Genomic DNA, 23648 nt, shown 5'->3' on the forward strand with positions numbered 1-23648 from the left:
AAGAAGACTTATCTTCAGGTATTGTGGCATTATGGATGTACATATTGTATCTGAATTCTTAATCTAGATCGACTCATTTTAGTACTTAGACGATTACATTCAGTGTATGAGAAAAATAAATGTAAAACATCTATTTTGGGACTTGAAAAGGGTAAACAATATGCACTGGGTATCGTCTCCCGACTAATTTCAGCGTGTTGTTGATAATAAAAACATTTGCTACTGAAAAACAATTCGCTTTGTTAACGAATGTTGAATTACAATAGTTCGGGTTTCGAAAATCGGGCCTGGCGAATATCTGTAGGTATATAAGCCAGTCAGCCTTTTATACATATACCTATAGTATATAATATGTATAAAAGGCAGTCCGTCAGTCCATCAGTCAGTCAGCTTTTGCTTTTATATATGTATAATATAAGAGATTATTTACTAAAATAAGTGCATAATATGTTTTTAACCCCCGACCCAAAAAGAGGGGTGTTATAAGTTTGACGCGTGTATCTGTGTCTCTGTCTGTGGCATCGTAGCTCCTAAACTAATTAACCGATTTTAATTTAGTTTTTTTTTGTTTGAAAGGTGGCTTGATCGAGTGTTCTTAGCTATAATCCAAGAAAATTGGTTCAGCCGTTTGAAAGTTGTCAGCTATTTTCTAGATACTGTAACCTTCACTTGTCGGGGGTGTTATAAATTTTTAATTTACACTTGTTCTCCTATTTATTTATGTCATCAAGCCAACATGGCCGTCACCGTGGTCCATAAAGATAGCCGTGGTCTGACCACAGGTCTGACCGTGTTCTAATTACAATTTTCCCGCCAAAACAACGTCACAGCGATCAAAAAACGCGAGCTTATTTTTGCACTTGAATTTTTATTGTTTCTTTTGATGCAAAATGAAATGCTGCCATCATTTATTGTTCTAGTAGATTTATAAGATGTTTATAATTCTCATAGGTACGTTAGATCTAAGAGTTTTCGTTTTAGTTTTTGTCTTTGTGGTTTTAGCTAGGAAAGAGTGTTATAAATTATTGTGAACTAGCTGATGCCCGCAGCTTCGCCCGCGTGGATTGGTCAGATCCCCTGCAGCATCAGGATTGAGGAGTTGGACTCCAAATTTTTTATGAAACAATGTCGCAAAGTTCCTCTATCGATTAAAAAAGAAATGACGCAAATCGGTTCAGAAATCTCGGAGATTTCGGTGTACATAGGTAGAAAAACACAACTCCCTTTTTGAAAGTCGGTTAAAAAAGTAGCCTATGTTACTTCCTGGTCAATTCTCTACTTGTCTGTGAAAATCCCGTCAAAATCGGTTCAGCCGTTCCCAAGATTAGCCTTTTCAAACAGACAGACAGACAGACAAAAATTTTAAAAACGTGTGATTCAGTTATAGTATCGTTCAAATAACCATATGACCTTAATATGCGGTAGTTATTTCGAAATTACAGACAGACACTCCAAATTTATTTATTATATATAGTATAGATTAATAGTTGTTGCAATGTTTTTTTGCATCTTTGTAGAACCCACACGTTACTACACACTTTATAATCATCTGTAATAATAATTAATTATTTATTATAGTAAGCTCAAGTTCGGTCATGTGTGGAGTACTGCAGCTATTTATAGGATGGCTCTGCTAAGTTCCAGCTTGGTGCATCGGATTCGATGGATTGTCGTGCTAGAAGACTCATTGATGATGAAATGCTGGTCATTCTATTCTATTCTATTCTACAGGAATTTCGGAGAGTGTGCTTAAGAGCTTTTTGACCTGGTTCCTCCTTCACCTATCTACTATCGAACCGCAAGACATAGTCAAATTCTGCATCTGTACATAGGTAGTCGAAATTCGCGACACGTATTGGAAGCGATTTGCTTTCTCGTTTGTAATTAAAATCGCTAGAATTATGGAGCACTCTTCCGCCATTAGTTTTCCCCTTCACCTCTTACCTAGAGTGGGTATACCATCGGACAGTGAAAAATTGAATATGTTGTATTTTGGTTAATAAATAATAATTTTTCATTTCTCATTTTAGTATTCCATCAAGTTCAGAGTGAATAGGAGTCTTCTAGGTAAGCGCATCTCCATCTTAGACACTGATATTTGTTTCTAGAACCTGTTTATAAAAATTTATTAAGTTTGTTTGGTTAATATTCAAATGAGAAACAAACTACGTTTGTACGGAAAATGCGTTAGAGTTGACTTAGAACTTTCGCGAAAATTAATTTTCATTAGATCCATTTTTAGATGCACTGAAAATTTCATATTATACTATACGTCTCATAACAAAAAAATAATGAAAACAAGTGTAGTAGAAATAATTAACTTTCCTCCCCAATGCCAAAGACATAAAGTCCGCGTTCGATGTCGTAGTCGTTACAAACTTTATGAGCAACAATTAAGTCCTAGGTCATAACTTTGATATAGGTACCAATTCTGTTGTGTATGTTACCGGCAGTGTGTGAAATTCAGTAATTCTATAGGATACCTAGCCATTCCATGAAATACCGGGTTTGTTTTGGCAAAGTATAAAATATTATGTTATCTATCGTTTACCATTTCATTCATTTTCTACGCGTTGTATACAATTCTTAGGCATTCTGATGGTGATAGTTATTAAATATAAAGTTTTTTCAAATGGGCTACGCCGAAAGACGCTTCCGGCTTCACGCTTTACAAAAACACTAGGGGTAAGACCATAGATATGTAGGTAAGACAGGAAGACAGACTGCGTGGAGTCGGGTTGCTCAGAATTCGTTCTGGGTCACATTTGACTTTTACAATTTTTGAAGACCCTAACTTTTTTGGATTTAACATCCGTAGGTCAATTGATTTCGTATAAAATGTAGCCCATATTACCTGGATCATAATTGACACCTTATTCATCAAAATCGAGTTTAGGAGCTACGGTGGAACACACAAAAATACAAACCTATATACATAGACTGCTAAGATCATAACCCTTCCTTTTGGCTTTGTCGTAGTCGCTAAGTTCAAAGGCAACTCACCGGCATGATGCAGCGCGGTCTCGAAGGGCGCCCGCTGCAGCCGCTCCTTGCTCTCTGCCAACAAAACACAAATAGATCAGACCACTGCCAAATACCGGTTCGGTACATCGCAAATATTCAATTCAGACGAGGTGATATACACGCTGATTTGAAGTCGATCAATTCCGATGACGATTACAAAATCTATAAGTACACATATAACATTTATACAAGTCAAATCTTCCCGATTTATTAAACACTAGCTTAGGCCCACGACTTCAAAAATACAAACATATAAAAAAATTTAAACCCCTATTTTACCCCCTTAATTAAGGGTTAAATTTTAACCCCCGACCCAAAAAGAGGCGTGTTATTTTGACGCGTGTATCTGTGTATCTGTCTGTGGCATCGTAGCTCTTAAATGAATGAACCGATTTTAATTTATTATTATTTTTTGTTTGAAAGGTTGCTTGATCGAGAATGTTCTTAGTTATAATCCAAGAAAATCAGTTCAGCCGTTTGAAAGTTATCAGCTCTTTTCTAGTTGCTGTAACCTTCACTTGTCGGAGGTGTTACAAATTTTTAATTTACACTTTATCTAAAATCCTTTCTTTGCGGATGTCTTCGCTATAATATGCCTTTCAGCCCGATCCGTATAGTTTGAGCCACACGAGTAGGAGCTGTGCGTTGACAGATCAGTCAGTCAGTCATCTTTCCTCATCATGATCAACCAATCGCCGGCTCACTACAGAGCACGGGTCTCCTCTCAGAGTGAGAATGGTTTTGGCCCTAGTCTACCACGCTGTCCAAATGCGGATTGGCAGACTTCACACCTTTGAGAACATTATGTAGAACTCTCAGGCATGCAGGTTTCCTCACAATGTTTTTCCTTCCCCATTAAGAGGGGTCTCTCCGTCACTCGCTTCATACAAACGTAGTTCCAATTTCATTTGAATATTAAGCAACCAAATCCATGAAATTTTGCAGACATATTCTAGAAACTAATATCTATGTCTGTGGTTTTCCAGATGATTCTGTTAAAATATTCGGTTTCAAAGTTACGCGGTCTTAAAAATTTACATACAAATCTTTGAGCCTCTGTAATTTCAAAACTACATATTTTTAGAAAAATCTTAAACACCACAGACACAGATATTAGTTTCTAGAATATGTCTGCAAAATTTCATGGACTTTGGTTGCTTAACAGGGCTCTCTCCGTCACTCGTTTCCACTCGTTTCATACAATCGTAGTTCCAATATCATTTGAATATTAAGCAACCAAAGTCTATGAAATTTTGCAGACATATTCTAGAAACTAATATCTGTGTCTGTGGTGTTTTAGATTTTTCTAAAAATATTTAGTTATAAAATTACAGGGGCTCAAAGATTTGTATGAAAATTTTTAAGACCGCGTAACTTTGAAACCGAATATTTTAACAGAAATCTGGAAAACCACAGACATAGATATTAGTTTCTAGAATATGTCTGCAAAATTTCATGGACTTTGGTTGCTTAGTATTCAAATGAAATCGGAACTACGATTGTATGAAATGAGTGGAAACGAGTGACGGAGAGAGCCCTCTTAATATTCAAATGAAATTGGAACTACGATTGTATGAAGCGAGTGACGGAGAGAGCCCTGTTAAAGCAAGTGATATTTGACTAACCAAAAATTATCTATTACTTATTTACTTATACCTACTTATTCAGATAGGTGGAGGTTTTTCATTTCACAATTATTTATTGTTTCATAATTACCATATTTAAAAAAACGTTTACAAAAATAAAATAACAGAAACAAAATAAAAGACATAGGTTATTAATTATTATTTTACTGTGCAATATTATGAAAAAAAAAAACAATTTGAAAAGAAAAAATTCGTAAAACGATTAGCAAGGTGGTGTCACATACCTATTATTATGAATCACCTATCTTCTCCATCTAATTAATACCTTTATGTACATCTGCTGATAAAAGGATTAACTCTAAATAATATCCAAATTCATTAGTAATCCTAATTGTTCTAAGTTAATTAACACGTACTATTTTTACAAAACATTCTATTTTTATCGATGATAGGTTTTGCGTAGTTACTACAATCTTAATTACGGGAAAAGTATGTCAATTTTTTACACATCTGCCCAAAAAATTAGTACCTACAATCTACATGTTGTCAGGGTTCACGTAGATATTTTGTGAATTTCTTTATTTCGCTACAACTTCTAAAGGCCTGAACAGATTTGGATCGTATAAAAATCCTTAGATCATCCCGAGTGACACTGGGAGCGTCTTCATCAATCAGAATGATTGATGAGGAAAATACCTACCACCTGGTAAAATCACAGTTAAGGGTTAGCTCATCGAATCTAAAAAATCAGGCAAGTGCGAGTCAGACTCGCACACGAAAGGTTCTGTGCCTTTGTACAAGAAATAACTCTTGTTTTTTATGGTGGCCATTTTGAATTTTTTATTGTTTGTTCTTATCACGGCAATAGAAATACACATTCTGTGAAAATATCAACTCTCTAGCTATTACGGTTTACGAGATACAAACAAACGGACAGACGGTCAGAAAAATGGACAGCGGAGGCTTAGTAGTAGGGTTCTGTTGACACCCTTCGTGTACGGAACCCTAAAAAGAGGAAAACAGTTTGTAGTTCAGTGAACTGTCGGCAGGTGTACAGATTGAGTCGGACTCATTGACAGAGTCAGAAATAGCTCGCCCTAGAACTAACTTCAGCTGAAGTCGCCTTCGACGCGACCAGCGACGGATGTTTACGTCAGGCTTACGTGAACAATTATTATTCAATTTAGGTCTTTTTAGATCCATAACATGTTATAATAACAGTTATTTACATCCTCAATCTATGACAAAGTCTAAAAATTTCAACTGAAAAGTGATAACAAACTGAACTAAACTACATTAGGTACAAATCCGTAGCCGACTGCAAGCATCAGTATAATATGAAGTTCATATTATATGAAGCTTCAGAATCAATCACACATAGAAATAATGCCAAAGTAGACAGGTATATTGGATATGGGAAGATGGGCAGAGGGCAATTTTTTTAAAAGAGCATCAGCTGCTGAGATTCTTGCTTGTTCTTTTCGATAGGCAGGGATTTCTAAACCAGTGAGTAAGTAACCTTGATAGCTCAAAGGTTGAGGGGCGGACTGAATTCCGACAGGTCAGCGGTTCAAACCCCACCCGTTGCACTATTGTCGTACCCACTCCTGGCACCAGCTTTACGCTTAATTGGAGGGGAAACGGGAGTATTAGTCATGATTAGCATGGATAATATTCTTTTTTGAACACGAATGAAAATCATTTAACATCTATTTCGTGTAGTGTCTTGACACACGACGAAGCGACAGTATGAACGGGGTTCCAATTTTGTCCAATAAAATGTAGGGACCCCTAAAAAATATAATCAGAATATCTGTTTTATAAACACAAGTTGAGTTCCCAAACCTTTTCGTGTATTTCCAAATGCAACAATCCGAAAACTCGGACAAATTTATTCACCGAATGGATTTTTTTATCAAAACATGCGTAGGCGCATCGACGCGTTAATGCGCCAAAAGCTCGCAACGTGTAAACAGATCTAGCGTTTTGCAACAAAACAAAACAAACTGAAAGTCAATTAATTTACGCTTGCAATAAAAGATAGGTGGGTCATGACGTCTGTGTGCGGACTGGAGAGGTAAAACTGAACATATTTATTAGACTAGACTTTTTTCTAACAGTTTTTCACGTGCTATCTCGCTTATAAAATACAGGAAAATTTATTTTTGTGATGTAACCCCAAATTCCCAGTTTTCGGATTTTTCCCTTTACTTATGCTATAAGACCTACCTTTCTGCCAAGTTTCATGATTCTAGGTCAACGGAAAGTACCTACTCTATTTCAGATAGTAGATAGAGGTATAGGTTGACAGACGATCAGACGGACAGACGGACAGACAGACAACAAAGTGATCCTATAAGGATTCCGTTTTTCCTTTTGAGATACGGAACTCTAAGAATATACCTACCTAAAATTATCTAACTCGCTGTAGTAAATGTACAAAATATAGGACGTAGCTAGGTACAAACTTGTTGAAACATGAAATCAATGTCTCACAACACTCGGAACAATGAGGAGTCCATTAGCTGTAGACATAACAATGGCGGTTACCAACATTATTTGCGATACATCTATGTTTGCGATATCTTGCCAATACCTATACGATTATGTAGAGCTACCTCAGTTTTATTAGGAGACTCGGTACTTCGCCTTGTTCCACATCCACTTACCCCTGGTTGTTAAAAGTTGTATTTCATACTAGCCGATGCCCGGGGATGTAGTTTTTTAAAAATCCCGTGGGAACTCTTTGATTTTCCGGGATAAAAAGTAGCCTATGTGCTAATCCAGAGTATAATCTATCTCCATTCTAAATTTCAGCTCAATCCGTCCAGTAGTTTTTGCGTGAAGGAGTAACAAACATACATACATACACACACACACACACACACACACACACACACACACACACACATACAAACTTTCGCCTTTATAATATTAGTGTAGACAAGCTCCCTTTGACGTTTGATAAAAAGTCGCTAATTTGACTAGTAATCATGCTAGTAATCATCATTCCCATTACATACGTCATAGTCCGTTTAGCAACGAAGCCAGCAGCTATCCTGATCAGTAACCATTTTGTGCTCCAAACGTCATCACATCACTGACATTTTGTCTTTAAGAGGGCTCTCTCCGTCACTCGTTTCATACAATCGTAGTTCCAATTTCATTCGAATATTAAGCAACCAAAGTCCATTAAATTTTGCAGACATATTCTAGAAACTATGTCTGTGGTTTTCCAGATTTCTGTTAAAATATTCGGTTTCAAAGTTACGCGGTCTTAAAAATTTTCATACAAATCTTTGAGACCCTGTAATTTTAAAACTACATATTTTTAGAAAAATCTAAAACACCACAGACACAGATATTAGTTTCTAGAATATGTCTGCAAAATTTCATGGACTTTGGTTGCTTAATATTCAAATGAAATTGGAACTACGATTGTATGAAATGCGTGGAAACGAGTGACGGAGAGAGCCCTGTTAAGTACCTATCTTTTACATCAATTAATAAAGACTTCAAGTATCATAAATATTGCCACGAGATGTTTACAACATGCTGGGAAAGTAACCGGCCACATTCAGTTAAATCTGGTTCAAAACCAAAATCATCCGGTAATTACTCTCCCCGATTAGCCGGAGCTTGATGAGTGTTGATTGGTGTTGATGGTCAAAGATTATGGGAGACAGATAATACCACTCACGTCACTAAATTCCAGGACCTTAATTGTTTTGAGTGTGACTGACACCCACACGCAAGCTCTTTTCGAAGCCTTGGGTTAACTGAGCTTAAATGGTTCTAAAATTTACTAAGTTCATTGTTCATATTCACAACTAACAGCATTTCGAATTCCGACCAAGCGGCGGGGTATTTTGACGGTTCAAAAATACTTGTTAAACTTTATTTGAATAAAAATAAATTCTGTTCTATTCTATTCTACTAGCAGAATTAGTTTTGCATTGCAAGCCATACTTGGTAATACACGGCTTCCAATATTATTGTAGCACCGTGTATTTTTTGCAATAAATAAATGAATTATAGTTTTAATTCCAATACTTTGTAACTCTCTAAAGGTATGTTTTCCCGCCGGGTATCCGCCATCACACTTCACACTAATATTATAAAGGCGAAAGTTTGTGTGTATGAGTGTGTGTGTGTGTATGTTTGTTACTCCTTCACGCAAAAACTACTAGACGGATTTGGCTGCAATTTGGAATGGAGATAGATAACATCCTGGATTAGCACATAGGCTACTTTTTATCCCGGAAAATTAAAGAGTTCCTACGGGATTTCGAAAAATCCACGCGGATGAAGTCGCGGGCGTCAGCTAGTAATAATATATCGACAACACAAGCTAGGAGTCTAGGACGAAGACTAATGACATCATAATAAATTTTCTAGGCACCACAGCACAATTTAGGTTAGAGCGTGGTTATGGAAATGCGCCGCCGCACGCCGCCGACGTCACTCTCACCCCCTGGAGAGGCGTCTGGGGAGTAATGGTCTAGTTTATGTCATAAAGTTCCACAATCAATACTGTCTGAATCCTTCATATTATAGCCTCAAATATTCTTCTTTCTTTCTTTCTTCTTTCTGGGCTGGTTTCCGCACTTAAACGTTTCCGTCTGCTGTGCGTGCGTTCCCCTCCTCTCCGAAGAGCCTGTAGCCTGTATACCAGTAGTTCAACAGATTAGAAGGTGCAAGCAGGCTGAAATCTGAAAGGGACAATACTTTGTTCGTCTTAGTTTTTCCGGAGAGCCGTCCCCACGGCGACTTTTTGCAGTGATACAATCGCAGAAAGATTGCGATACAGTAGTGATGTATCGCCCAACACAAATTGACATTACTTTTTATTCTTTTAATTTCTAAGTTTCATTTTCAATAACTAGGCTATAGACATTGCTGCTCCAGGTATCTGGAATGGTGACCTTCCGAAAGCGCCTACGTCGACAGACTCTCCAACTCATTAGGTGGAAAAACGATACCAAAAGAGTCGCAAGGAGACGTTGGATCCAGGTAAATGGCGCAAGACCACGGCGTGAAGTCCTTAAAAGAACCTATGTTCTGCAATGGATGTCTATCGGTTCGGTATGGCCAAAAACTACTCAACACCATGATCAACCCATCGCAAACCCGCTACTGTGCACGGATCTCCTCTCAGAATGAGAAATGTTTAGGCCATGGCCGTAGGCCATAGGTTTGTTTGTTAGAAGCTCGTGATAGCCTAGTGGTTAGATCGTCCGCCTCCTAATCTGAGGTCGGGGGTTCGATCCCGGGCACGCACCGCTAACTTTTCAGTTATGTGCGTTTTAAGCAGTTATATATCTCTTGCTTTAACAATGAAGGAAAATATCGTGAGGAAACCTGCATGCCTGAGAGCTCTCAAAGGTATGTGAAGTCTGCCAATCCGCATTAGGCGAGCGTGGCGGACTATGGCCTAAACCCTTCTCATTCTGAGAGGAGACCTGTACTCAGTAGTGGGGCGGAAATGGGTTGATCAGGTATGGTTCGCCACGTTGAGTCAGAGCGGACTTTCAAACTTCACACAACTTTGAGAACATTTGGAGAACTCTCAAGCATGCAATAATGCAAAAACTAGTGCCAATAGATAACATAATATGGCCTGATTTTTCAGCTGATAACAAAATCAGTACAGTTAATACTCAAGATTATAATAAAATGTAAAAAGCTTCACTACTTACATTATAGACAAGGTCTGTTCGATATAAAGTTAGATAAGGTTAGTAAAACCGGCCAAGTGCGAGTCGAACTCGCAGTGGAAGGGTTTCGTACTATGTACCTATCTACAAGATAGTATAACATTTTGTACCTACCTTTTAACTTGCCTGGAGGCCATTTTGAAATTTTTATTATTTTTTGTCATAGCAGCAATAGAATTAAAAACTCTGTGATAATTTCAACTCTCTACCTATTTAGGGTCCATGTGATACAATAGAAGAGCGATAAAATTATTGTAGGGAGTCAAGAAGGGAAAGAAAATGCCAAGAGAAAGTACCGAATGGGCGCCTATGCGGGTCATATAACTAAGAGCAAGAAACAGTATAAATTATTATGCTATAATCCGCCAACAGTTGGTGTTGGTCTGTTGGCGGATTATAGCAAAATAATTTTAACTGTTTCTTGCTAAACATGAACTTCCGCAAAGTAACGCCTGATTCTATCCAATATATAACTAAGAAGTGGTGGGGCCATAGAACATGGAAGGTTATTCCTGGTTCATGAGATACAGCCCATTGACAGACATACGGATGGACGGACGATCAGCTGAGGCTTAGTAATAGGGTCCCGTTGGCACCCTTGGGTACGGAACCCTAAAAATACTTCTACACCTAATTAACTTATCGATAATCGATGATTCGGCTATTACGTCACTAATCCAAGGTGAATGCCACTGTACGCGAACGATATCAGAGTGGCTATATCTTGTATGAAAGCTTTTATCAATTTAATAAGCAATCCTACTGTCGAATAACATGGAATTTATGGCATGTGCTTCAGTTCAAAGAGGTACCTAGCCTTCTAAACTAAGTAGGTGATATTCCAGTGGTTAGAAATCCAGATAAGGTTGCACCTTAAGGTCTATTCCGTTTTGAGGATTACGTACCTCAAAAGGAAAAAGGAACCCTTATAGGATCACTTTGTTGTCTGTCGTGTCTGTCAACAAAACCAATAGGGTACTTCTCGTTGGCCTAGAATCATGAAAGGCAGGGAGGTAGGTCTTATAGCACAAGTAACGGGAAAAATCTGAAATCCGTGAGTTTGTGGTTAAATCACAAAAAAAATGTGTTCATGAACAAATTATAAATTAGTATTTTCAATTTTCAAAGTAACATTAATATACTAAACAGGGTTTCATAATATGAAAGGGCTTTACTTGTACATTCTAAAGTAGATTAATTATTGTATTTTGCATAGTAGATTTTTATTTGTCGGGTAAAATTTGTCGAAAAAATACGACTTTATTACGGAACCACCCTAAATTAGCAACCCTAGGGTGGATACTCAAAAACGAACTTGAAAAATGTACAATTCTTTTTAGTATTTAATTATTTGTTGACATCAACATAAGAGTTTTTTTTTAATAAAATAAACTTACATCTGCCGAAATTAAAACTAACAAGTGTAAATTAAAAATTTATAACACCCCCGACAAGTGAAGGTTACAGTAACTAGAAAAGAACTGATAACTTTCAAACGGCTGAACCGATTTTCTTGGATTATAGCATAGCTAAGAACACTCTCGATCAAGCCACCTTTCAAAGAAAAAAAATTAAATTAAAATCGGTTCATTAGTTTAGGCGCTACGGTGCCACAGACAGATGCACATATACACAGATACACAGATACACACGTCAAACTTATAACACCCCTCTTTTTGGGTCGGGGGTTAAAAACAAATATTAATAATGAACCTCATCGAGGCCACCGCAGCGAGGCGTTATACCCAAGATGCTGGCAGCATACATACCCCTTTGGATGGCCAAACTAATTCTTTGCCCAAGGTAGCTGCCAGCTCTCGGGTCCGCGGGTTTTCGAAATTTCCTCAAAAAGAGTTCGAGCCCCCGGACCCCACGGCCCCAAGGTCTCCAAAATTATTATACAAAATTTAAATTTTATAATATCTTTGTAAAAGAAACCTCGGGCCGGCACTGGTGATAACCAGATATATCCAGACATGTATCACGCACAAAAGCTTTTATCTACTTAATAAAGCCGCCCCATTGATGGCTCCATGCCGTATATTGAATTTGTACTGCGCTTAGGTTATTTTCGGCTTTATATCTGGATATGACAATCTAATCCACGAATTAATATTTGAAGAGCTCTCTGATAGAGTACCCATATGTAAATTTCCTTTACTTTTCGAGAGAACCACTTCAAATATGCATAAATTGAGTTACCACAGTAAAAGAGGCTTGCAATTAGTTATGAAAAGCCGGTTACCCGCAAAGCCCCCGAGCTAACCCGCTGCGGATGAGTACGGGTAAGGTGCGGGTGTGCGGGGCGTCCCTCCGCCTCATACCCTGATTGCCATCTCAACCTGTCGCATACTATAATAGGAACCAGAATTTTTTTGAAAAAAAATTGAAAAATTGAGTTTTGGTATCGCTGGTGTTGAAGTTGCTAGCTGCCACATTTATCAGAATTAAAAGTTAAAAAGTCCACTTTTTTTAAAGAATATTCGTCATACTCAATCATAACTAATATTCTCCCTCCAACTAAGCGTAAAACTTGTGCTAGGACTAGGTCCGACAACAGTGCAACACGTGGGGTTTGAATCGCCGACCTTACGGAATTCAGTCTGCTCCTCAACAGTTGAGCTATTGAGGCTCTAAAGACGTTTCAAGAACTACCCTGTGTGAGAATAAATATTTAACATTATAATGAAAGTCTGTCCGTATGTCTGCCTACCTATCTGTCTCTTACTGTGAATAAAAATAGCTTGCAACAATACACATCTGAAAATTATCTAAAATATTCCAAAATTTCAACAACAAGGCTGGCCACACTAAATGGAATAAACAAACATACAGTTCCATATTTAAATCATTGCTACAAGCAAATTCCACTAACTAGGTAATTTTTTCACACATCCATATAAGGTGCGGGACGAACTTAGAAGGACAAACTGCATAATATTATAATACCAAAGGTACTAATAAGTATTCTGTGATAATAATTAAATATAATGCGTTAACTTATTTTCAATTACATAATTATAAGTTGTTAAGTAAACTAGTACCTGCTCACCTCAAGAAAAAAACCGGCCAAGTGAGAGTTAGATTCGCGCACCGAGGGTTCCGTTTCGTACTCGCGTATGTTTTCGACATTATGCACGATAAATCAAAAACTATTGTTATACATAAAAATAAATAAAAATCTGTTTTAGAATGTACAGGTAAAGCCCTTTCATACGATACCCCACTTGGTATACTTACTTCAAAAATTGAAAATATTATTTGTTCATGAACACAATATCTTAAATTTTTTTTTGTGATGTAACCACAAATTCACGGTTTTCGGATTTTTTTCCTTTACTTGTGCTATAAGACCTACCTACCTGCCGAATTTCATGATTCTATGTCAACGGGAAGTAGTATATGGGTTTTCTTGACAGATACGACAGACGGACAGACTGACAACAAACTGATCCTTAGATAAGGGTTCCATTTTCCTTTTGTTGTACGGAACCCTAAAAATAAAAAATGACGTTTGGCTCCTTGTATCTGAATCTGAATAAAACTTGTATCTGATTTTTTTTTTTTTGTAAACTACTGGTACCTACGTCCAATATTGAAATATTCTTCGTAATATTGAAGCTGTCACGCTAACACTATCTAGGGCCAGAAATGATTGATTTACAGTTTATCGATAAATGGTGATAAACACAGGCCACTATGTTCCGTTATAAGTGAATCATTAATTGCGTTTTGGTACATTCACCTTTTTATTTCCAAAAACCGCGTGGACGACCGAAAACAAGTCGTCATTTAATTTGAAAAACACTATTGGATTGCCAAAAATTCGAATAAAAAGTAAAAAATTCACATTTTCAAATGGTGTCACACAACCGATTTTTTTTTTTTAATTTATAGTAACTCGGGATGACGTTAAAATTCTAACTAAGTACCTATATCTCATACACGCAAATCTGTTCTGGCATTTAGTAATAAGTACATTTTGGTGACCTCATAGACATACAATTTTCGCTTCGTAAGTCTTTGGGTGACCTATAACCGCAAAAAAATACATGACTACATGGTAGGTAGGAATATAATGTAAAACCCAGAATCTACTTTACTAATCAAGCCATATTTTCCTTGAATTTTCTAGAAATTTCTGGAAAAATTACGAATAGTTTTACAATATAAAATGCAACCTTGACGCAATTTGAAAAATTACAGTTAGTATAATAATAAAAATTTGAGTTTCGGGCCTTTGAGCTTTGATAAACGAATAAAGTTATGTACGTAATTTACTTTTTTAAGGTACTTAATAATTAATCAATAAAATTGGGTCAATCAACTTTCTCAGACGTAAATATGCCATTATCGGTATAGGTATAATTACAATTATGTCAAGTCGAACAGTAATATAAATATTAGGGCCGGCGCACATATTATGGCGGAGCGCAGCGCAAAGCAAGCCCGCGAAGTTACTCGAAGGACTCGCGAAGTTAGTTAGAAGCTAATCGCGTGACACATTACGCGAATTTCTACCAGAGACGCGAATTTCTACGCGAGTATCCGCACGGATGCATAATTGATTTTAGATATTATTTCAATGAGGACAGTGTTGATAATATTTTGACAGTGAAAAATGCTCTGCGCTGCGCTCCGCCATATGTGCGCCGACTCTTATAATGTATTTTGTCCAAACGTTGACTCGCCTTAGGTCACATTCGGGCTTATCGCCAAGAATTGCAGCGAACAAATATTTTTTTCAATGAAAGTTGCTACAACGACGTATACGGCATAACTCCTAAATGTTATCTTTAATTTCTAGAATTTTCGTTATCTTATGTTATACGAAATCCCAAAAATGCCTGACCGACTTAGTCCTACTTAAAAGCCTTTGATTTCCAATCTTATCTTACATCCGCTTTAGGCCTAGGGATGATAGACTTTGAGGATCAAAGTCTATCATCCCTAGGCCTAAAGCGGATGTAAGTTAAGTAAATTTATTTAAGATTTAAGCGTTAAGAAATTTCTCCCTTGTGCTATTATTTTATCATTTTTTTAGCTAATTTTCAAGTTATTTTAAAGTTTTGTACATCATTAGATAGCTGAGAATGTGTAAAAGCTTTGCAAATAATTTGCAGGCCAAAAATTTCTGTAACTTTAAAAAAAAATAGTATTTTTGGCAAAGTAACCCAATAGAAATTATGAAACTGGTACAGTCTTGGATCCCTAACCGGGGAACCTACATAGATTATTTTTATTTTAGTGTTCACAATTATTAATTGAGATATCTAGTACTTAGAAATTAAATAAAAAGTCGGCAATATGCCTTACTTTTTTTTAAAAAGAAACAAATACGTATTTTTCAGAAAACTATCAATAACTCAAAAACGGGCGGTTTTCGCCCATAAGTGTTTAGAGGTCATTTGTAGCATTTGACCTCCTCTACAACTTCTCAAAGAGAAAGTAGCGTTTTTCTGGACTTCGTGTATAAATATCGCACATATGGATAAAAAATACTAAAAATTATTTCCCCGCTTCAAAACGTTTCTGATTTTAAATAATGTATAAAAAACAAGAATTTAAAAAAAAAATCATCAAAATCGGAGCTGTTTCTGAGGACTTCCGACGAAAATGCTTCGTTTACTCGACTAAATGGCTTCTAATCTAATAGATCTATGGTCTAACTACACTACTGCGCTTTCAACTCGCGTTTACTACGCTGACAACTACCCAGACGTATGCCTGTGCGCATATCTTAAATGGACCATTATGGGATAGCCTAATCCGTAGGTATAACTAGTAATGTGTGGCACAGCTTTGAAAAAAAAGAAAAAAAAAAGTTTTTCTGTCTTTCTTTCAAAAAAAATTCTTCATAAAAAAAAAATAGAACGTGAAGCAAGTAGCAACGATGGGTAATTAAAAATGTGTAAAAATGTAGACTACGAGTATATTTTCTCCTAGTCTTTTGGGAGTACCCTTCCGGCTTCCGTTTTTCCCACGTATAATCGAAAAATCTTCAAGTTAAGAGTGAATAGTACATCGTAAAACTGTGCTAGACCTCATCAATACTTTTATTAGACATGATTATCTTCAAACGCAAGCCTATCTTGTAAAAAACATAGGTACTAATTATTTAAAATCGTAGAATTGTCTACAAACCAAATATCAAAATTAAATTTTCAAGAAACCTGAAAGCAACGGCTGAGGTATACTCAAATTAAGTAAAAAATATAGATTAAAAAACAGATTAATTAAAGATAAATAGGGCATGTCTAGATAAGACGGTTAATCCGTGGCACATGGCAGCATGTAATGATGAATGTCGCCTTCAAAGATCCACCAGTTTATCGAAATTCTTTAATAAATTACTAGGTAATAATATACTTCGGACTGTCTATTCAAATCAGCTCTTATCATTTTGGTATTGCCTAATCGTCATAAAATTCAATTGTTTCAAAGATTTGCAATAGGCTCTAATACCTTCTTTTATTATCTATACTTATATTAAAAAGAGGTTTTGTAAGTTTATTTGTTTATTTGTGTATTTAGGAAGTAATCTCTGAAACTACTGAACCGATTTTGAAATTTCTTTCACCAGCAAAAGCTACATTATTCCTGAGTGACATATGCTATATTTTATTTTCAAAAAATTTGATATCCCTACAAAAAATTGTAATATGCAATCCGTGCAAAGCCGGAGCGGGTCGCTAGTACCTTCATATAAGAACACTTGTCATGAGTTCATGACTGACTGACTGGCTGGTCTATCAACATACAGCGTGAACCGCTAGGGTTAAAAACAGACAGGTTGCTTAATATACAAATGAGACAGAAACTACGTTTATATGGAACGAGTGACGGAGACTCCTCTAAATGGATTTATACAACCGCCATAATTGGCCTTAAAAGTTGAACGCACACTTATCTGAGCGTTCACCTTAACACAGATTTATTGAGACAAATCCATGAGACAAGTCCCATGGGAGCGGCGGCACTCCCAGTTCTATTGAAAGTTCATATGTCACAGCTATTAGCGTGGGTCTGTTGGAAGATTGTATGGGTCCTATTAATGGACTAGCCGATGCCCGCGACTTCGCCCGCGTGTATTTAGGTTTTTCGAAATCCCGTGGGAACTCTTTGATTTTCCGGGATATAAAGTAGCCTATGTGCTAATCCAGGATATTATCTATCTTCATTCCAAATTTCAGCCAAATCCGTCCAGTAGTTTTTGCGTGAAGGAGTAACAAACATACACACACACACACACACACACACACACACACACACATACAAACTTTCGCCTTTATAATATTAAGTGTGATTAATAATGGGTAGATTGAAATAAATGCGACCATCTTTCTTTTTTTTTTTTCTTCTCGTCTGGCTTTACATAGATTAGCCCATCTTTCTTAGATAATGGATTATGTAGCCGGTGAGTCGCATATTCCAATAAGAATGTCATGTATTTCATGAAATTGGCGCAAAGTCATTAATTACAACTCGAACAAGAGGATTCATAAATATAACACCGCGAAATAAATTTTACAAGTACCTACTTAGCCATCTATACTAATATTATAAGGAGGTAAAGTTTGTAAGTTTGTTTGTGGGAAAAAATCTCTGGAACTACTGAACTGATTTTGAAAATTCTTTCACATGTAGAAAGCTACATTATTCCTGAGTAACATAGGATTTTTTTTTATTTTCAAAAAAATTACAGACCCCCACGTGAATTGTAATAAGCTACCCGTGCGAACCGAAGATAGCACTAGATAAGAAAGAGACAAAGATATTTTATTTTATGATACAATAGACCTTTGCCTAGTTAAGGAAATGGAAAGAGTATCAAGAGATGTCAGTTTTTATTGTAAACTTTATTGAACATCAATATGCGATATTAATAGCAGCACTACTTACATGGTCGTAAAGACGACTCGCGACTAAGAAATCAATCAAACAGATGTAGGGTTGCCACGTCTGAGAAAACTTAGAAATTGACGTCTGAAAAACGACTTAGGTCAGTTACAGTGCTACAGACTGCATTTGGACTGCAGTTAGCATGCAGTTCTATCTAAGTGCGGGTGTTCAATGTATGTATGTCAATCAGTCAATAGTTACGATGCAGCTGTGTTAACTGAAATGCAACTGCAATTTTGCAGTCGGCTTACAGAACTGAAAAGATAATTTGAGTGACGAATTCATGATTTAATGATTGGCTTCGTGGTTTACGACTGAGTAATTAATGTAAATGGCGGGTGCGTAGATCGATACTTCGACTCAGCTACACGAATCGTGGTCACGACGGGACTGCAGTGCTGCGGCCTGAGATAGGTGAAGTAATAGTTTTTTTTTAAATCTTTTATTTACAGGCTTTTCATTGCCAGTCTTATTGTAACCGAAGTTGTAGTTATCACGGGCAGTATCAATTTACGCGTCTTTTCTCTGGAATTTCTAATGAAATGTTCTAGAATGGCATCCTCGCATTGGAAAATGTAATGCTGGAAGAGCCCCCATTAGCTGGGCATACGAATCGCAGGGAACCGCTGAATTCAGGAGGCGCAAGACCCTACAAATCCTGCGGCTGTAGAAGTCCCTACAAATGCTAAAATACCTGCCTGAGTTTGCTTTGGGCTCTTCTCAGACCTGGGCGCGTTTAAAACCCTCGTAGCTTTAGTGTTAAGTTCACTTAATTAACAATCACCACTATATCATCTTACAAAATTCTAACAAACTACTATCAAAAGGAGTACACTACTATGAATAATTTTTTTGAGTTTTGAGTTTTAAAAGGCCTATGTCCCGCAGTATACGTTTATCGCTGATAATAATGAATGATGATGATGAAGAAAAAATTAATAAAAATCTGTTTTTGAATGTACAGGTTATTCCCTTTAACAATATGATACTTCACTTGGTATAGTTACCTATCTTACTTTGAAAATTGAAAATAAAAAATAAACATGATTGACAACCCTAGCCGCCACATTGTCTTTTATTGGACACACAGCTGCAGCGACCATTACACTGAGTTTGCGATAACTTGCAACTCTAATGATGATTTATTGAAATATAAAACAAGCATTATTTTTATAATTATTGCTTTGTTGCACGAGGATTCTGCGTCTTGATAAATATATATAATATATATTATTAATTATTATTATTGCATATTATACATTATGGTTTTTAGGGTTTCGTACCTTCACTTTGTTGTCTGTCTGTCGTGTCTGTCAAGAAAACCTATAGGATACTTCCCGTTGACCTAGATAGAATCATGAAATTTGACAGGTAGGTTATATAGGTCTTATAAAAAATTCGGAAACCGTGAATTTGTGGTTACATCATTATTAAAGAAAATTAAACTGTGTTCTTGAACAAATTAGCATTTTCAATTTTCAAAGTAAGAAAACTATACCAATTATATCATATGAAAGGCCTTTTAGTTTTTCATTTATCGTGTAAAATGTCGGAAGAAATATTCGAGTACGGAACTCTCGGTGCGCGAGTCGAACTCGCACTTGGCTGGTTTATTTTTTAGATGTAACATCCGTCATATTGATTTTGTTCGTCTAAAATGTAGCCTATTCCAGTCTTTAAAATCGGAAAAAAAAATACTATACAACTTCCGTTAATCCACCCCATCCGAGGATAATACTCTCTGCTCTTTTACTATGGATAAACGCAATAAACCGATTTTTGCCATTTGTAAACCCTAAAATTATGGAAACTCAATAAAAACCTAATATAATAAGCAAAATAATATCAGGGTCAACTTTGATTATTTACCTATTCAACGTAAAAAAACTTTTTCCGTCCAAGGTGTGCAAAAACTATAACTGACTGTACGATAATGAGCTTATTATCGTACAATGTACAGTCAGCCTCAATAGAGGCACGTACCGATCAATAGCGGAAATTTCATCCACGCGTGACTAATGTTCCTGTAGTAGCCTCACTAAAAATTCAGGATTTATGTAAAGTGACCAGTCATTTTTCATTAGAAAAATCTTAAGGATATTTAGCGTTAATTATCCCAAGAAAACTTCTGCCATTATGTGATTAACCGTCTTATACCCGCGTGAAAGCTTATAAATTGAACTCAATATTTTACTCTATTAAGTACATGATAAAGGATCTGAATACCACCGCATTAGTATCCCAAAAAAATTGATGGAAATAATAATTACTATACTATAGACACTTTAATTTTAAGGCCTATGTCCAGCAGTGGAAGCTTACAGGCTGATGGATGGATGGATGATATTTTAATACGGTCTTGAACTGTAGTAATAAAACTGTAGTTTATGGGGCTAGAATTCATTATTAAGTGGAATTCTAAAAAATTTAGATTTATCGAATTTTTTCACATAGTTAATTATTTTCCGGCAAAAATAACTCTATTGTGTAGTACTGGATTTCAAGGAAAATATTTTGCATAAGTACCTACAGTTCGCGACAGGTCAACATGGCAATCGAGGTGGAGACGCTCCGCATACCCGCACGTCTCACCTCATACCTCATACCCCATCGCGAACTAAGCAAGTATAAAATTACAATTTTACAGGAAAACTAATTGAATAATAGCTTATTGACCTACCGCACGGCTTACAAGTTACCACCTAAGTAGTTACGACAAGCACTACACGCGACGAAGACGAAATCCGATAAAATTGCTATCAATCAAACATTATCTACTATCCACTCTCGTTAGAATAAAGTATACAGTTTCAATAAATTCAAACTAAATCGGATGGAAAACTAATAAACACTTTTTAAAAATATAAACATGTAATATTTAACTAGTTTAAAATTCAGACAAACAGACAGACAATAGGTATCTACCTACGCAAAAACCATTATTCATGATATTTCATTTCATTAAAACTTGTCCTAAATCGGATTAAAAACCGGAAATGCTAATTTTATTATTCGCCTGAAAAGATAAAAAGTATTGAACGTAAATACAAATTCAATAAAAAAATGATAAACCATGAAAAAAATAGAAAGATTAAAGAGAAAAAAAATCACTAACAAATGATTTTTTTCCTTGAAAACCCCGGAAATCAGCACCGATTTATTATGTTATCTTAAATGACTTAAATTTACTGGAAAAAACAAAAACAGGGCCGTATAAAACAAAAAAAACTTTCAAAACGAAAATACCGTAGATTTTTATAAATAGATTTTTTTTTATTTGTTTGACACATTGACACATTACATTATGGATGTATTGAACTAATTACTATATGAGATGAGTAGAATGAGATGAAGGTGTTTCAAAAAATATCTCTAATTTTATCGTAAATAGGTTTTTTTTAAATTAAATTAAATGAAATATTTTTGTCAACTAAAGTGGTTTATAAAAACATGAATGCAATGAACCAGATATTATTTAAATCGGCATAATAATTGACAATTATTTATTATTCGGAATTGTAATGAATTTAGGTTACTTACATTATACGTCATACCTACCTACCTTATGCGTCGACTTTTTTAACTTAGTTTTAACTTAGATTCATCAATTACTAGCTTACGTTGCAATGCCTTTTTGCCCAATAAATATATTTTTTACTGATTACAAGTTAGCCCTTGGCTGCGATAGCACGTGATGGTGAGTGATGATGCAATCTAAGATGAAAGCGAGCTTACTTGGCAGGGGTTTGGAAGTTTTTCATTAATCCCATCCCCCTTATCGGCTTCTACACGGCAATGTACCGGAACGCTAAATAACTTTGCTTAGGAATTTGAATGAAATACTTACCTAAGTATATCTAGATAATAATTTAGCAACCGAATGTTTTTTTTCGCAATGACGTCATCCAATACTCAATAAATGTTCCTGAAACAACCTCCCTGAAAACTTTTACTAGGCAACGAAACGGACGGAGAATCGGAGATAAACCTGTTGATATGAGCGGCCGATACGGTATCTATCGCGATATCGCCTGAAGCTTTTCTTATAATACCTACTTAAGTTTAAGTTTTTTTCTCATATAAGTACTTACTTAAATACATATTATCAAAATGCAACTGTTTTCATTAATTTCAAGTTATTAAAATGCAAAAGAGGCATTTAAAAGGCACATTTAAACATATTGAAAATTTACTTTTACGATCTTATCACTTTTAACTTACGAACTTATCGTTTAACTTGAAAATTAATAGCACAATATTTAGGTCGACTTACATCAACTTTTTAAATACAATGTATCAATTTTATTAAGTTAATTTTCGGTCACTGTGTCAACCCTGAAATAAACTTGTCGAAACATGACAAAAATTAAACCAGACTTGCAGATTGTTGCAACATGGTTGCAATCTTAATTCTAAGAAGGTTGGGAATATTTAATGTACTTAAATAAATTATTAAAAAGTGGTACATACCTGCGTGCTCTTCCATAATAATAAATAGTCTACTTCAATTTACACTAAACACAAAAGTCAAAAGCACTAACTTAGACTAACTTACGAGCTAGTATCACACGAGAAATTTAATTTAAATTATTAATTTGATAATCACAATTGAATTCACTTGGGAAATGTCTCACTTTACACAGAAGTTTGTTACTTTTTATCCCATTTGTTGGTAGTTTTCGCTATGAAGTCTTTACTTCAGCTTAACTCGTGTACGGAAGGTAGGCGGCATTGGGCGAACGCGCGAGTCTATCAACGTTCAAACAAGGACTGGGTGCTAGGGACGCGACTCGACTCGAGCGTCGTTATCGATACTAATTATATCGACGGACGGACGGGCGTCGGGCAATTAATTTCGCTACTCGGCTGAGTTTTCAGCGTCTGAACTCTGAAAGAAAATTTTCGTAGCACCGTTTTGGTTTTGTTAACGTAATCTCGATATGAGATAGTGTTTTTTACGATTTGCTGTCCTTGCTTACGCATTCATCATCATCATCATCATCAACATCAACCCATCGCCAGCCCTCTACTGAGCATGTGTCTTCTCTCAGAATGAGAAGGTTTTTGGCCATAGACCACCGCTCTGGCCATATGCGGATTGGCAGACTTCACACTTGAGAACATTATGGAGAACTCTCAAGCATACAAGTTTCTGCACGATGTTTTCCTTCACAGTTAAAGCGAGTGATAGATATATTTTAATTGCTTAAAACGCACATAACTTCGTACCCTCGACTACTAGGCCAACGTCTCAACCACTACAATTTTCCGGGATAAAGAGTGGCCTATGTCACTCTCCAGATCTTTAACTACCTATCCTTGCTTCCTCGCGACATGATTGAAGGACAACAAACAAACAAACTCTTTCGCATTCATAATATGGATAGTGGTGCCATATCCTTCCAACGCAACTGTCTAA

The 23648-nt window shown here is 36.1% G+C and overlaps 1 protein-coding gene across 1 annotated transcript in view; it reads right to left on the reverse strand.

Annotated features, from left to right (window-relative positions):
- Positions 1-23067, reverse strand: part of LOC123868703 (synaptic vesicle glycoprotein 2C-like) — a 41855-nt gene extending 18788 nt beyond the window's left edge. The window contains exons 1-2 of the mRNA XM_045911261.1: positions 22700-23067; positions 3004-3057 (exon numbers count right to left, since the gene is read on the reverse strand). Of these exons, the coding sequence (XP_045767217.1) occupies positions 3004-3057; positions 22700-22715 (70 nt within the window). The 5' untranslated portion in view covers positions 22716-23067. The remainder of the gene's footprint in view (positions 1-3003; positions 3058-22699) is intronic.
- Positions 23068-23648: the final 581 nt, after the last annotated feature.

Source organism: Maniola jurtina, chromosome 10, assembly GCF_905333055.1.
Source record: "Maniola jurtina chromosome 10, ilManJurt1.1, whole genome shotgun sequence".
In the NCBI taxonomy this organism is placed as follows: Eukaryota; Metazoa; Arthropoda; class Insecta; order Lepidoptera; family Nymphalidae; genus Maniola; species Maniola jurtina.